The 12,641-nt window shown below is 39.5% G+C and overlaps 1 protein-coding gene across 3 annotated transcripts in view; it reads right to left on the bottom strand.

The window, feature by feature from the left end:
- LOC106056004 (transcription factor 12-like) overlaps positions 1-12,641 on the bottom strand; it is a 113,916-nt gene that overhangs the window by 91,890 nt on the left and 9,385 nt on the right. For all 3 annotated transcript variants that reach the window (XM_013212542.2, XM_056016558.1, XM_056016559.1), the window contains exons 2-3: positions 4,082-4,983; positions 1,315-1,399 (exon numbers count right to left, since the gene is read on the bottom strand). In XM_013212542.2, coding sequence (XP_013067996.2) covers positions 1,315-1,399; positions 4,082-4,753 — 757 coding nt within the window. In that variant the 5' untranslated portion in view covers positions 4,754-4,983. The remainder of the gene's footprint in view (positions 1-1,314; positions 1,400-4,081; positions 4,984-12,641) is intronic.

The following is a 12,641-nucleotide window of genomic DNA, read 5'->3' as shown; positions in this document are numbered from 1 at the left end:
AAACCAGGACATTCTACTTCGGAGTGACAAACAGGGGAAACAATTAGCAAAGTTGTGGAACGTTGCACACTTTAAATTGACTTACGAATGGTCTCCCTTCTCAGTGATCTGACAAACAAATTGTATATTTCTAATCTATCCTTGGAGAACTTGAGGATAGTCCGGTACACGCTGTAAAGCTTAGGTTTTCTGTGGCTAATTGTTAGCCATGTTGATCCTGTGGCTAACATATAACCATGTAGAGTGACCGGTCACTCCATCCCCAATTAAATATTTTTTCGCAGTTGCTGTTTAAGGCTTTGGCTTTAAGCACTCATCTCATCTAATGCATAAGTATATTTATTAAGAATGCTTGTTGATACGTTCTATAGTGTTTGGGGCATTTCCCCCCTCCCCCCCCCCCCCCCATCTTTATTCTTGTGGAGAAATGTAATAATACACGTAGAAAGTAGATATATTGTAAAGCTGGGTGTGTTTTTAGTTATATTGCTTCTGTTTGATGATGTCAATAGTGTCTGGAGCATACCGCATGAAGTTATCATCATAGGCCAAGATGTGGTGGAAGTAGTGGACATCTTTTGAGAGATAAAAACGATTAATATACTTATGATCCTGCCGCTGACAACTTATCTCCGGACGATCATCTTTCCCTTTATCTGTCAAGCGCTCTTTCTTGAATAGGGGCGCGTCATTTTTAAGCTTGAGATAACGATTTATTTCTTCTAATAAAACGCTAACTTCAGCCATCCTCTGGAGCCGATGCTTATCTTCTTATCTTATATAATACAGACGTTACTTCAAAAAAGAAGATGATTACGTCATGCATATTAATCAATGACTTAAATTCTGCCAAGTCACTGGTTTTCCTGGCTAGCTCAGGCAACCCATTCCATGCTCTAATAGCACTAGGGAAGAAGGAGAATTTGTACAAATTTGTCCTAGCATATGGGACGAGGAATGTGCCTTTATCTTTGTGTCTTTCAGAGTATTTTGTTAAATTTTGTTTTTGTATTTGAAGATTATGATTCATATCGCCTGTATAAGCTTTGTTGGATAAAAAGACCAGAGGATGAAATAGCAACTAGTGAAGTGAAACGAGTCCACCCAGCTCTAATGGGGACTGACAATAGCTGGAACAAAAAAAAAGGCTGTTGGTCGTTATACTGGCCACATGACACCCTAAGTTAGTTGTGGGCCACAGAAACAGATGATCTTTACATCATCTGCCCTAAAGACCGCATGGTCTGAATGGGGGGACTTTAAATACTTGAGAGATTTAGTTGTGGATTGTGAGATGAAGAAGCGGCTACTTACCCGATGTTTTATATCCGTGGGGATACATCCCAGTCTCGACTGGACCATTCTTGACTGCACCACCGGCCACTGGTGGGGAAAACATCTAACAAAAGAAAGCAAAAAAAAAAATCAATAGTATACAACAGAAAGAATGCATTTGGGCAAGCTGTGCCTAACCTGGATGTGCACACAACAATACAGGCTTAAAACAATAGAAATGCAAACGTGGATTACATGAACGAAAAAATCAGTACCAACATCCATTAACAATAAAACATGATGTTCTGTGTGTTGTTGTTTTTTTTTTTTTAGGGTGGGGGGGGGGGGGGGTAAATGTACTGATGGGAAATTGTTCTATGTCATGAAGTTCAACTGATTATTATTATGTAGCGTATGTACTAAAGATATTAAGAAAATAATTTCAATACACTTTTTCTTGATGTTATTTTGGTTTCGGCTAAAAATAATAAACAAGTTACATACAACACTTGTAAAAAAAAACACAAGGCGCTGTCAATTTCCACTGAGGAATACATTAAACAAGCAACATAAAAAACTATTGACTCTTTTCATGATACTTTCAAGTATAATGCCACCAGACGCTCTCTTAATTAGCATAACTACTATGAACATGATAACCATAAGGAACATGATAAACTCAAGGAACAAACAATGAGGAATTCATGTTCCTGTATTGTTGAGACACAGTGTAAAACAAATCTGTAAGTAAAAGTTATTTATTACACTGTAATCGTCAGCCAATTTTCTAATTGTTAGGACCGACCTGTACGCAATTCGATTTAAAATGATGAGATTAACAACTTATTAAGTCAAACTATTGAAAAGTCAGTTCTGTAACTAGCACAACGACCAGATGTATTAAACTTAACCTAACATTTTTTTATTCAATGTAAGCAACGGAGACAAAACAAGGATGGAGATAGGGGGTGTAAAGGTAGGGTCCATCTCCATCCACAATTGATGCTAATTTAGCAGAGCCCCCAGGAATAACAAAGAATGCACGTGAAGCTGGACCGGACCTCACACCCCCCCCCCAAGGGCCCATCTGATGCCGCTCTCGCTGAGAACAGAATCCCAACTGTGCAGATGAAGTCCAGTAATTGATTGTACCTCGGACAAAGTCACAGCGTCCAACTGTTACCTCCAAGGTTTAGTCGTGTGGACTTCGCGGCAAGAGGAGGGGGACAGAGAGGTGGGCGCGGTTTTTAAGTTCGATGATCATATAGTTGATTAGAATCTCCATCACAGAAGCGTGCCTGGCTGTAGGTACGTACGGGTGGGGGGGGGGGGAAGAGAGAGAAACAGGGCGGAAACAATAAAATTAGAGATGGTGGCCTTTCAAAACTACAAGTGGGTACTCAAAACAAAAGGGAAGTAACTCTCGTGGTTGATCGATCACCATAGTGTCAAACTGGAAGTCCTTAACGGATGACTTGTTCCAAGTGTGACATGTCATTAAATAAGGGATTAGCACTAATTTAAGTGCACACACTCAAAATGAATACTCAAAATACCAAACTTAAAACATATTTCCAAACATGTATTAATTAAAAGGAAACACAGAACTGGGTGGAAGATTGTAGTCAACATTATGGATGTCGTATAACCATATAGTGTTTCTGTTCACAGCCGAAGTAAAATAATTGTTGTGTGGTTGCTTGTAATGTCTCATGTGTAGCCCGACAGAAAAGCGTTGAGTGTGGACATATGCTGACATAGAAACAAGTCTCTCTAATCACGGAGTTGGTGATGAACTAAATGACCAATACAAGAGTCCTCGTAGCCAAATAAAACAAAAAAAGAATTCCATACAAAGATGAGACTACTTGTCAACACATATTTACGTTTTATAAATTAATATATTGTCTTAGATGTTTGCATTTTAAATAATGAATAACACATCTGTGGTCATTTGAAGTGGGCTTAGTTTCGTGTTGCGTTGATACTTTCAACGATGTCAGCAAAAGAAGGCTACGACTTATCAACAATTATGATGTATAACGTAAACCTGTCTACCCAATTCTCAGTTTCATTCTCCTTAGATTTTGTTTCGATGTATTTCAGTCGTGGGTGAGTTAGGCAATATAAATTGGAGTCTATTTTACATTTAATCACTTTTGTCCACACAAATAAAAGTAGATATATATATAAATAAATATTTAAACCCAAATGAAACACATTTGAACACTAAAACGTTTACAGAGTGTTTCTCAAGTGTTTCAGGGCGCACGTGGTTATAGACAAGGTAAATTAAAAATTAAAACCACAGAATCAAGGCGACAAAGTTTGTGCAATATCCAGTCTAAAAGTTAACAACAGAAGCAAGGTACCAAAGATCGGGCAATGCCCAATCCACATAAACCAATACTCATTAATACTGTAAAACTATGAGCAGGTTATCTTGTCTCTTGGTACATGTATCCTGTCACGTGACCACCACTTTTTTCATGGAACTATAACAATCATCTTTAAGTGTAACCCAAGCTTTTATTTTCTCTAGTAATTATGAGCCAAGATTAAAGGAAATGGACCTTTTTTTTTATTATTATTATTTTTATTTTACCTCGCGTTTATCAACTCTCTCCGTCTGTCTGGTCAAAATCTTTTACGTTCTAATTCACTGTTATTCACTGATCAAGTTGAAACTTTGCACAATTATTCAATGTCGATGACAGCATATAAATCAACCAAAAATTAACCAATTAGTTAATCAAATATTTTTTTTTAAATGTGGCAGGATAAATAAAGGATTTCCATAACTTACATTGTTTGTATACAGAAAATGAGCCCTGTCGTGGTCGGAACCCTGATAGGGCTGACCAAGAGGTAGTGGTGAGAACCTAGATTCGTAATGTGCATGTGGCAGTCGGGGTCCGATTGAATTGGGGGTGAGTAGAGGCGGTGACATGATGCCCATGGGAGCGACGGGTGACGTGCTCTGGCACTGTCCTGTAGGCGAAAGGTGGTGTGGTCCCATTCTCATGCCCTGGGACGTCTGCACGGGGGAGCACATAGGAAGATGTACAGGCGAAGTCCTCACGTCGTTGGGGGAGCCGTATCCTTGGTGGAAGGGCGACGGCCCCGAAGCGCCGCCTCCTCTCATCGGACCGTTGCCTTGATGATGCGCCATGCTGCAGCTGCTAGGGCTGTCTGAATGCGCCCCGCCAGGTGAGCTGGTTGGCGCCTGCTCCCTCGTGTGACCGGGGTGGGCGAGGGGTGACGTGAGCTGGCTCATTGGGCTAGGTTGGTAAGGGTAGGCCGGAGGTAATCCGTGCCCGCCCTGGGTGGCGAAGGACCGCAAAGAAGTGCCGGGCGTCATCTGCACCAGAGACGCCGTCGGCACCACGTTGGGAGGGCTCCTAGGGTTAAAAGCCCCACTGGTCAGTGGATATCTCGACCTGGACGTGTAAGGCGGCCCTCCGTACTGATACGCCATAAGGCCGTCAATGGTTGTTCCTGCAAGTTAATACTCCAATGGAAGTAGCGCATCCGTAGAACATTTGAATAGTTCCGAACACAAAAATAAACACCTCTCCAAAAGTATTCAATGTAAGCGTTAATAATCCAGAATAGAAGCCTTGTACGCCAATGTTATCACTCCAATAAACATATTGTAAAATTAAATTAATGTTGCAAACATCAGAATTTCAGAAACTACAACAATTCCTTTAGGAATTAATCAAGAAACACATAATTAATTTTTTTTTGGGCTCTCCTCGGAAGAAAACAAAAAAAAAAAAAAACGTCACCACCTGATCTAATAGCAACGTCAACAACAAACTGTCCAGATCGAGGTCGCGGTCTCGTGGTGACGTTTGCAGATATTTACTGCACGGTTCCCTCAAACAGACGACCGTAAAATGTCAAAGGTAGTGGGTAATACCCAACGCGTTTTATAATTACTGTATACACATCTATTTTTGACCCTCTCATTACGCAAACGACCAAATAAAAAAAATATATATCACAAATGTTATTGCATAAACTTACTATCACTTTTTACTGTCAACAGATCAACAAGTGTATCAGAACTAAGGTCTGTGTAGAACAATTAAGATATAAACATGAAATCATTTTACGACAATATAACATTCATAACGACTTCAATAATAACGCCAAGAACAGGTATCGTTGTTTCGTATGTCCCAATCCACTATACACAATACGATGCAAAGAAAACGATCTAGTTAGTCCGACAGCACCAAGACTCTGACACCCAAGTCAGCCTAGCCAACTTTACTTCTAAGATCTACGTCCAAACCGACACGGCACGCGACAAGAGTGTCACAAAGCACACCCCCGACACACACACGTTACCCTAACACGATAAGTAGTGTGACGTAAGGGGGAGGGGTGGCTCGAGCGGGTGCAAACGCTGAAAAGGAACGTACAGCACTGAAAGACCATACGATCTCGTTTATTGCTACCCCCCCCCTTTTCCCCTTTTTTCTGCCACCCCATGGACACTCCATTGTGTTTAAGAGGTATGTATACGAGTGGTCGGTAACACTTGACCAGTGACTCTTTGACTAGTGTCCACACCCTTGAACAATGGTGACCTGTCCAATATTTTGTTCTCCGGTCAACTGAATGAGTACAAAGCATTGACAAACTATATATCTCTGTGGCTCTCCAGTACCACCGTCACTCATGTAACAGTCAAGGGACATAATCCAAACAACTGCTATTCAAGCGCTTTTAATTAAGATGTTTACAAACTGTAAAGAAGAGAGTCATTATGTTAATATTTGTGGATTATTTTCCCTTCCTCCAGTTCTTGGATTAAATTTAACGTTTTTTTAAAACAGTTCTTTTGTGTGCATTACATGTAAAAATAAATAATCGAAAGAGAAAGACCAAACCAACGATGAATAAAAGAAGGCTAAGTATAGAGTTCGCAAAATTCTTCTAATGAAAGAAAAATCACTACAAAAAAAAAAAAGGAAGCGAAAAATACAATTAAAACTAAAAGCCAATATTGTTAAAAGGGGATCAAAACCATTCACAGAAGAACGGTCACTGTCCTCACAGTAGACCATTATCTATAAATAACTATAACCCCTGAAAGAACTGACAATTTGAATAGAGGCTCATGTATGGAAACCCAATGGTGAGGTCCCATACGTCAGTTAACACACAGTAATATACCTTTTTAAAATACACTTTCATTTATTCGACTCTTTGCGCAATAAACTACAATAAACAATAAGAGAGATAAAGCATTGAAAAAGGAAAGGGGGGGGGAGCATTATTGAGAAACATGGAGACCATGAGTACAACCTAAAGGGGAAAAAATGAAAAAAATAAATATTTGTAAGAGATTTTGAAATCTAAAATAAATGGTAAAAACATCCACCACTGCCAACTAAATAAAATCAATTACTTTTTCAACACACGCGGAAGAGCCTACAAATATAATTATGCAGAACTAAAAAAAAAAAAAAAAGGTATGAGCTTAGCTTTACGTACACAACTTATCAATATCTTTGTAGTGCTTTTAAAAGGATGCACACCAAATACCGAACACCTTCACACAGTAATTATTTCCCCACGTTTCGACGCAATTCTTCCTTTTGCTCATCACTATTTCACTCCCCTGTTATGATTAAGCTTCAATAACTTTTTCGCTTGTTATTAGAACATATTTAATTTGGTCTAGACTCTAGACTTAAAGGGGAATGCATGCTCTTATTGTATAACACAAAGTGTATAAAATTAAACGATTTAATTTAATGAGGTCAAATCAACGTTGGTATCGTCAATTAAGAGAGAAAGAGTCAATGAACCACTCAGCACATAATCAATAGTACTTATAGCTGACCAGGGCGTTGTTCTCAACCTCGATGCGCTCACTCGTCCATATGTACGAACCTCGATTTATCCTCAGTTTTGTTTTTACTCGAGTAAATCCGAAATTGAACAGTAAAAAAAAAAAAAAAAAAACTAGCTAAGAAATACTGACAACAATGGAACGTTGAAAAATCAACACACAACCTATGACGCCATTCTAGACAAATATTGACTATCAATTACAAAGCAAGAAATTAGTAAAATACCTGGCGTGTACAAACAAAACAGGTAACACACACACAAAGTCTGGTTCAAATGGTGGCTCGCAACACCTGTCGATTGAAAGGTGACCCCCGGAGGACGTCATCCCGTTACGGACAAACAAACGTCAATAAAGTTTCGAGACTGAATCCAACTCTTGGTGGTCACATAGAGACCCATTGACCAAGACAACCCCCATTGCTCTTGTAACGTTCACGGCACCCGTAAGAAACTTAGTATAATATTAGGGTTGTAGTAAACGCCCTTTGAACCTACCCCCCCCCTCTCCCTCCTAACCAACCACCCTTGTTTGGCACAATGGTCACTAACTATATAGCGACTTCATCACACTCGGGGTTTGCAGCACCAAGAAAGTTATCTCCGCTATTGACCAGATCCCCCCCCCCCCCTTCGAGGGCATTGGCCACTGAATCAACAGGCGCCCACCCGAAAACAAAATAACCGGCGGTGGAACTAGGGCGTAAGTACAAAACGTTGGAAGACAAAAAAAGAGTTTGACATTGAACCTGGAGTAGAACTACAAGAAACCGTAGCAAGAACATTTAGAAAGTTACTTTGCTTTGTACTAGCATCGTTTGTTTGTAAACGTTTTATAGAAAAGTTTCCTTATTTCGCTTGTTTTCTCCAAATACTGTGTATTATATTAATGTAAACAATACAACTATGACAGTAAAGATTATGTCATATATTTATACGGCGGTAAATAACTTCATAGAAGCGCAGTGGCTGGGTGGTAATGCGCTTGGGATCGCGGGTTCGAATCCTGGTGAAGACTGGAATTTTTAAATTTCGGAATCCTAGGGCGCCTCAGCTCTAATGGGCACCTGATATTATTTCGGGGAAAGTAAAGGCGGCTGGTGGTCGTTGTGTTGGCCAGATGATACCCTCGTAAACCGTGGGCCACAGAAACGGCCATTATCACCTGAAAGGGGAACTTTACAAAATCTTTTAAATAACTTCATAAATCCAAGTGAAATGTTTTGTTAAAACCACGCAGATTTATGGAAATTCCCTGTAAACGTCATCCCTGAGGGTGATTATTATGATATAAGCCAGAAGTTTATGTACATTTCAAGATTAAGTGTTTAAGTCTTCGAAACTGGAGCATGCGCTGAGTTTGGATAGACGCGGTAATTATTTTCATGTCCCCTCCTTTACAGAAGAACTTCAAAGAGGAGTCATTATGGTTTCTTTATTTAGTCGATTGCTTCTCCTTCGCATGGGTCGTCGATTGTTTCCCCTTCTTATGATTACATCGAGTGCATCCAGTGTGAAACCTACGGCTTTGTTTATTCTGCATCCTCGTAGCTCGAGACCTAGGTGAGCCGGTGCTGCCCGCTCTCTAGCTTACCTAATCGAAGCAGTTACATTTAACAATTTTACATCCGCAACATCAACAAGAGCTCACACACAAACATTTGACTGAACTATTCGGTTCACTTTGAAATGCGTTCAAATTATGCGAGTGATCAAGTATGCATTCACCAGTTTCTATCGGACTGAAGTTTCCTCTATGACTTATTACGTCACCGCGAGGTAAGGGAGATTTCCGTTTTCTTACGGAGATTCCCGTTCTTTTTCTTAATAAATATTCGAAACACTCAAAGCTTAAAAAGTTTCCATCGTTTTACACGCTATTGGAGGGTCAATGACGTCAGTAACTTATAAGACCTCATGGACATTTAAAATTATACAGTTGGTTATCAACGTTGATGTGAAACAATGAACTCATCCTTTTATCTTCGGAACCGGAGACATTGGCATTATATATTATATACATCGTTCCTACACTAAGTTTTTTTTTTTTTTTTTTTTCATTAAACTGCATGGATCAAATTGAGACACTAAAACTGATTACCTTCAATAACATTTCATTAGTTATGCTCCTTTACAACTGAAGAACTGCCGCCGCTTAAGTTACAGTGCAAATGAAACGTGTACTTTCTAAACTAACTCTTTGTGTCAGGAGCGTGTCAAGTGTTGGCATCTTTTTTTAGACGTCTTTTAATGCCTAACTCTTTTTTAAAACATGAGCTTTGCTTTTAAAAAATAGTCATGCTTCAATGGCCTTTATCTAGTTAAGCAAAAGGTTGGATAATGAAATTATTAGGCACACCAGAGCTGAATTCTATCAAACTTTGCCAGCAGACGATGAAAAACAATGACGGGTAAACTCCATTCGAGAACAAGGCGATGTATCTAGCACAAAACGTGTCCAGAAACACGAATCTCATTTGAACTAGTAAGGGAAAAGAGTTGCAATGCGCCTAAGAGTCCTGTTAACGTGAGTCACGTGTCCACACACGCACGTCAATATGTATAACTAAGAACTTATATGACCACAACTGAAGCTTAACAATGACTACGCTTGGAGTGCAATCCCCTTCAGGCAAGGCCCTCAGCTGAATACGCCCTTCCAACGAATGCAATAACTAAAAACATGGATTACTAATGGAGGGAATAGAAAAAAAAAAGACACGCATAAACGAATGAATAAATTATTCAATGTTAAAAGATATGTTAAAATATGCAGATTTTCTTTGCTTTTAAAAGTGTGTTTAGAGTTCTGGAGTTTATCGCATATCTGTGCATGTGATTTGGTGGTTAAAGCGTGAATCCAATAAATTATAATAAGGTTACTTAAGTTCCACTTTTTATAGGGCAGATGATGTTAAGGTCATCTGTGACTCTGGCCAGTGTTAACGAGCAGGGTGTCATGTGGCAAGCCAAACGATGAGCTGCTTATACTTTCCCCGAACTTAAGTCAGGTACCCATTATATAATGTGATCACATCAAGATCTACACTTCGAATATAAAATGTTCAATCTGTATAGCCGATGTCATGCATCCCGTGTTTGTGATCCAATGACAATAGTCATATTTATGTCAGCTTGGATTGGGAAAACAATGAAGAAGAAAAAGCAAAAGATGCTCTGGATTGAAACCCACAAGGGAAAGAAGAGGGCTGGGAGACCAAAGGCAAGCATGGAGGAGATCAGAAGAAAAAGAAGGAAAGTCGGCAGGAGAAGACATGGACCCAACTGAGGAGAACAGCCCAGGACAGAGCCATCGATGATAGGACCTGTCCAGAACAGAGCCATCGGAACTGTCCGGAACAGAGCCATCGGAACTGTCCAGAACAGAACCATCGGAACTGTCCAGAACAGAGCCATCGGAACCAGAACAGAGCCATCGGAACTGTCCGGAACAGAGACATCGGAACTGTCCGGAACAGAGCCATCGGAACTGTCCGGAACAGAGCCATCGGAACTGTCCAGAACAGAACCATCGGAACTGTCCAGAACAGAGCCATCGGAACTGCCCAGAACAAAGTCCGATGGCAAAGTACTGTTGCGGTGCTACGCTCCATTGGGATTCATAAGTATGTACCATTAACTAATTCTATCGGAATGAGGTAATGGCCGTTGATATGCTCAAGATGTCATTCTGCAAATACATCAGAACTGAACTGTCAGGTGTTTAAAAAGAAGAAAAAAAGTTATTGGCAATCAACAAGCGAAAATTTCTTGAAAATGGCCACCACCATGAAACAAAATTGTTATGAAGTCTCAAGCAAGTACAGACATCATACGAGTTGTCAGTACGGAGATAACAGATCAACTCAACGTGAAGACACCACGCTGTTTCAACCGTGTCTCAGCCACGTCAACACAAACCAAAGATACCTACAAACAACCAATCAACACATCGCTAACTCACACGAGACATGCGCCGCCGCTGCCACATTCACGGGGCGTTCTGCAAAGAAAGTGAAAAGGGCGCACAGGAAGACACCTGTCTGGAACTCAATGTACGCACGGATGCACGCAGTCTTCAAATATATACATGTACCGAAATAAAACTGAATTATGGGGATTAACACTATAACTTTTAATTGCTTAGGAGAAGCGCAAACATTAGACAAACTGGGACAAAGCACAAGATCGTCCCAATGCTTAACAACGTTGGAGCTACTGTATGCAATAACATTAAATGGTGAGCGATGATAAAATAGTATTCTATTTCTTCTGTTATCTACTAGTAACTCCTAATTGTATTATAGTCAAAGTTTTGATTCATTTATTTTTGACGTTTCATTGTCGTCCCGAGCTGAAATGTCGAAAGTAAACCCATGCTGTTTAACTACACATTTTTATTAACATTTAGGAAAGATCCCTGTATTCATTACTGAATTAAAATTGTGTATTTACATTTGAAAGGCCCGTCTTTCCGTCGACTCAAGGAAACGTATAACTAAAATAAAATTATATTCGATTTTTCTTATTGCTGACTATCAGTAATATCCTTTTTGCATCCGACTGCCCCTTATGACAATTTTTCCTCGATGTATCTTAAGTAGTACTTTAATTTGAACAGAAAGCAGGAATCGATTGTGTTTATTTTATATTACTTAATCTCCTAGTGTCGAATTCCAGTTATGCTTTTACTTTTGAAAGTTGTCAATAAATATCTTAAATAAATTTAAAACAGAATGAACTCTACGCAAACAGTCGACCATGGGGCGAAAATTCACGAACACGTTGGTGACTTAATCATATTCGATACTTTTCATTCTGGGATGTCAAGTCTATGACTGAGCTCCACGCAGGCGGATATATTTTCTAAGCCTTCCATTTAATGGGACTGAAATGGCTATCCTATGTACTTTCACAAAGAACCAGCTCTACAATAGTTTATAGGAGAGAAGAAACGGACTTTTAAAGTCAGTGCAATCTTGAAAGGAACTTCAATAATATATTTTTAAAAAATTAAGTAGAATTACCTTTTCTTTTTTACTCGACGAAAAAAAAATCGCTTTAAGAATTTATAAATGAAGAAAAATATATTTTTACGAGACGGATTCTGTAATGAAAATGCTTTTAAAAATATTTGTTATCGCAAGACAACCATCAGATGGTTTACAATAAACGCGGTGCACTTTTCCTGCACTATGTAACTCTAGGTCCACTTTGGTGTATCAAGTGTAAGTAGCCAGCATGACGTCAGTTTCCGAGCAAGTAGAACACTTGATACACATCAAAGATAGACTGATCGTACTTGGTAGAGCCTTTACACATTTACGAACATTATGCAATCAATTACGTTCTCCCCCCCCCCCCCCCCAAATTGAAGCGAATAGAACGAGCATTCTACATTCTATGCTAACTTGGCTTGTCGCGATTAGGAGTTTACTAATATGACTCAGAAATCAGGGCATTCGTAGAAGTATTATACTATTTGTTATTCTGAC

The sequence above is a fragment of the Biomphalaria glabrata genome, chromosome 18 (genome assembly GCF_947242115.1).
Source record: "Biomphalaria glabrata chromosome 18, xgBioGlab47.1, whole genome shotgun sequence".
Lineage (NCBI taxonomy): Eukaryota > Metazoa > Mollusca > Gastropoda > Planorbidae > Biomphalaria > Biomphalaria glabrata.
This window is presented reverse-complemented; position numbering and strand designations above follow the sequence as displayed.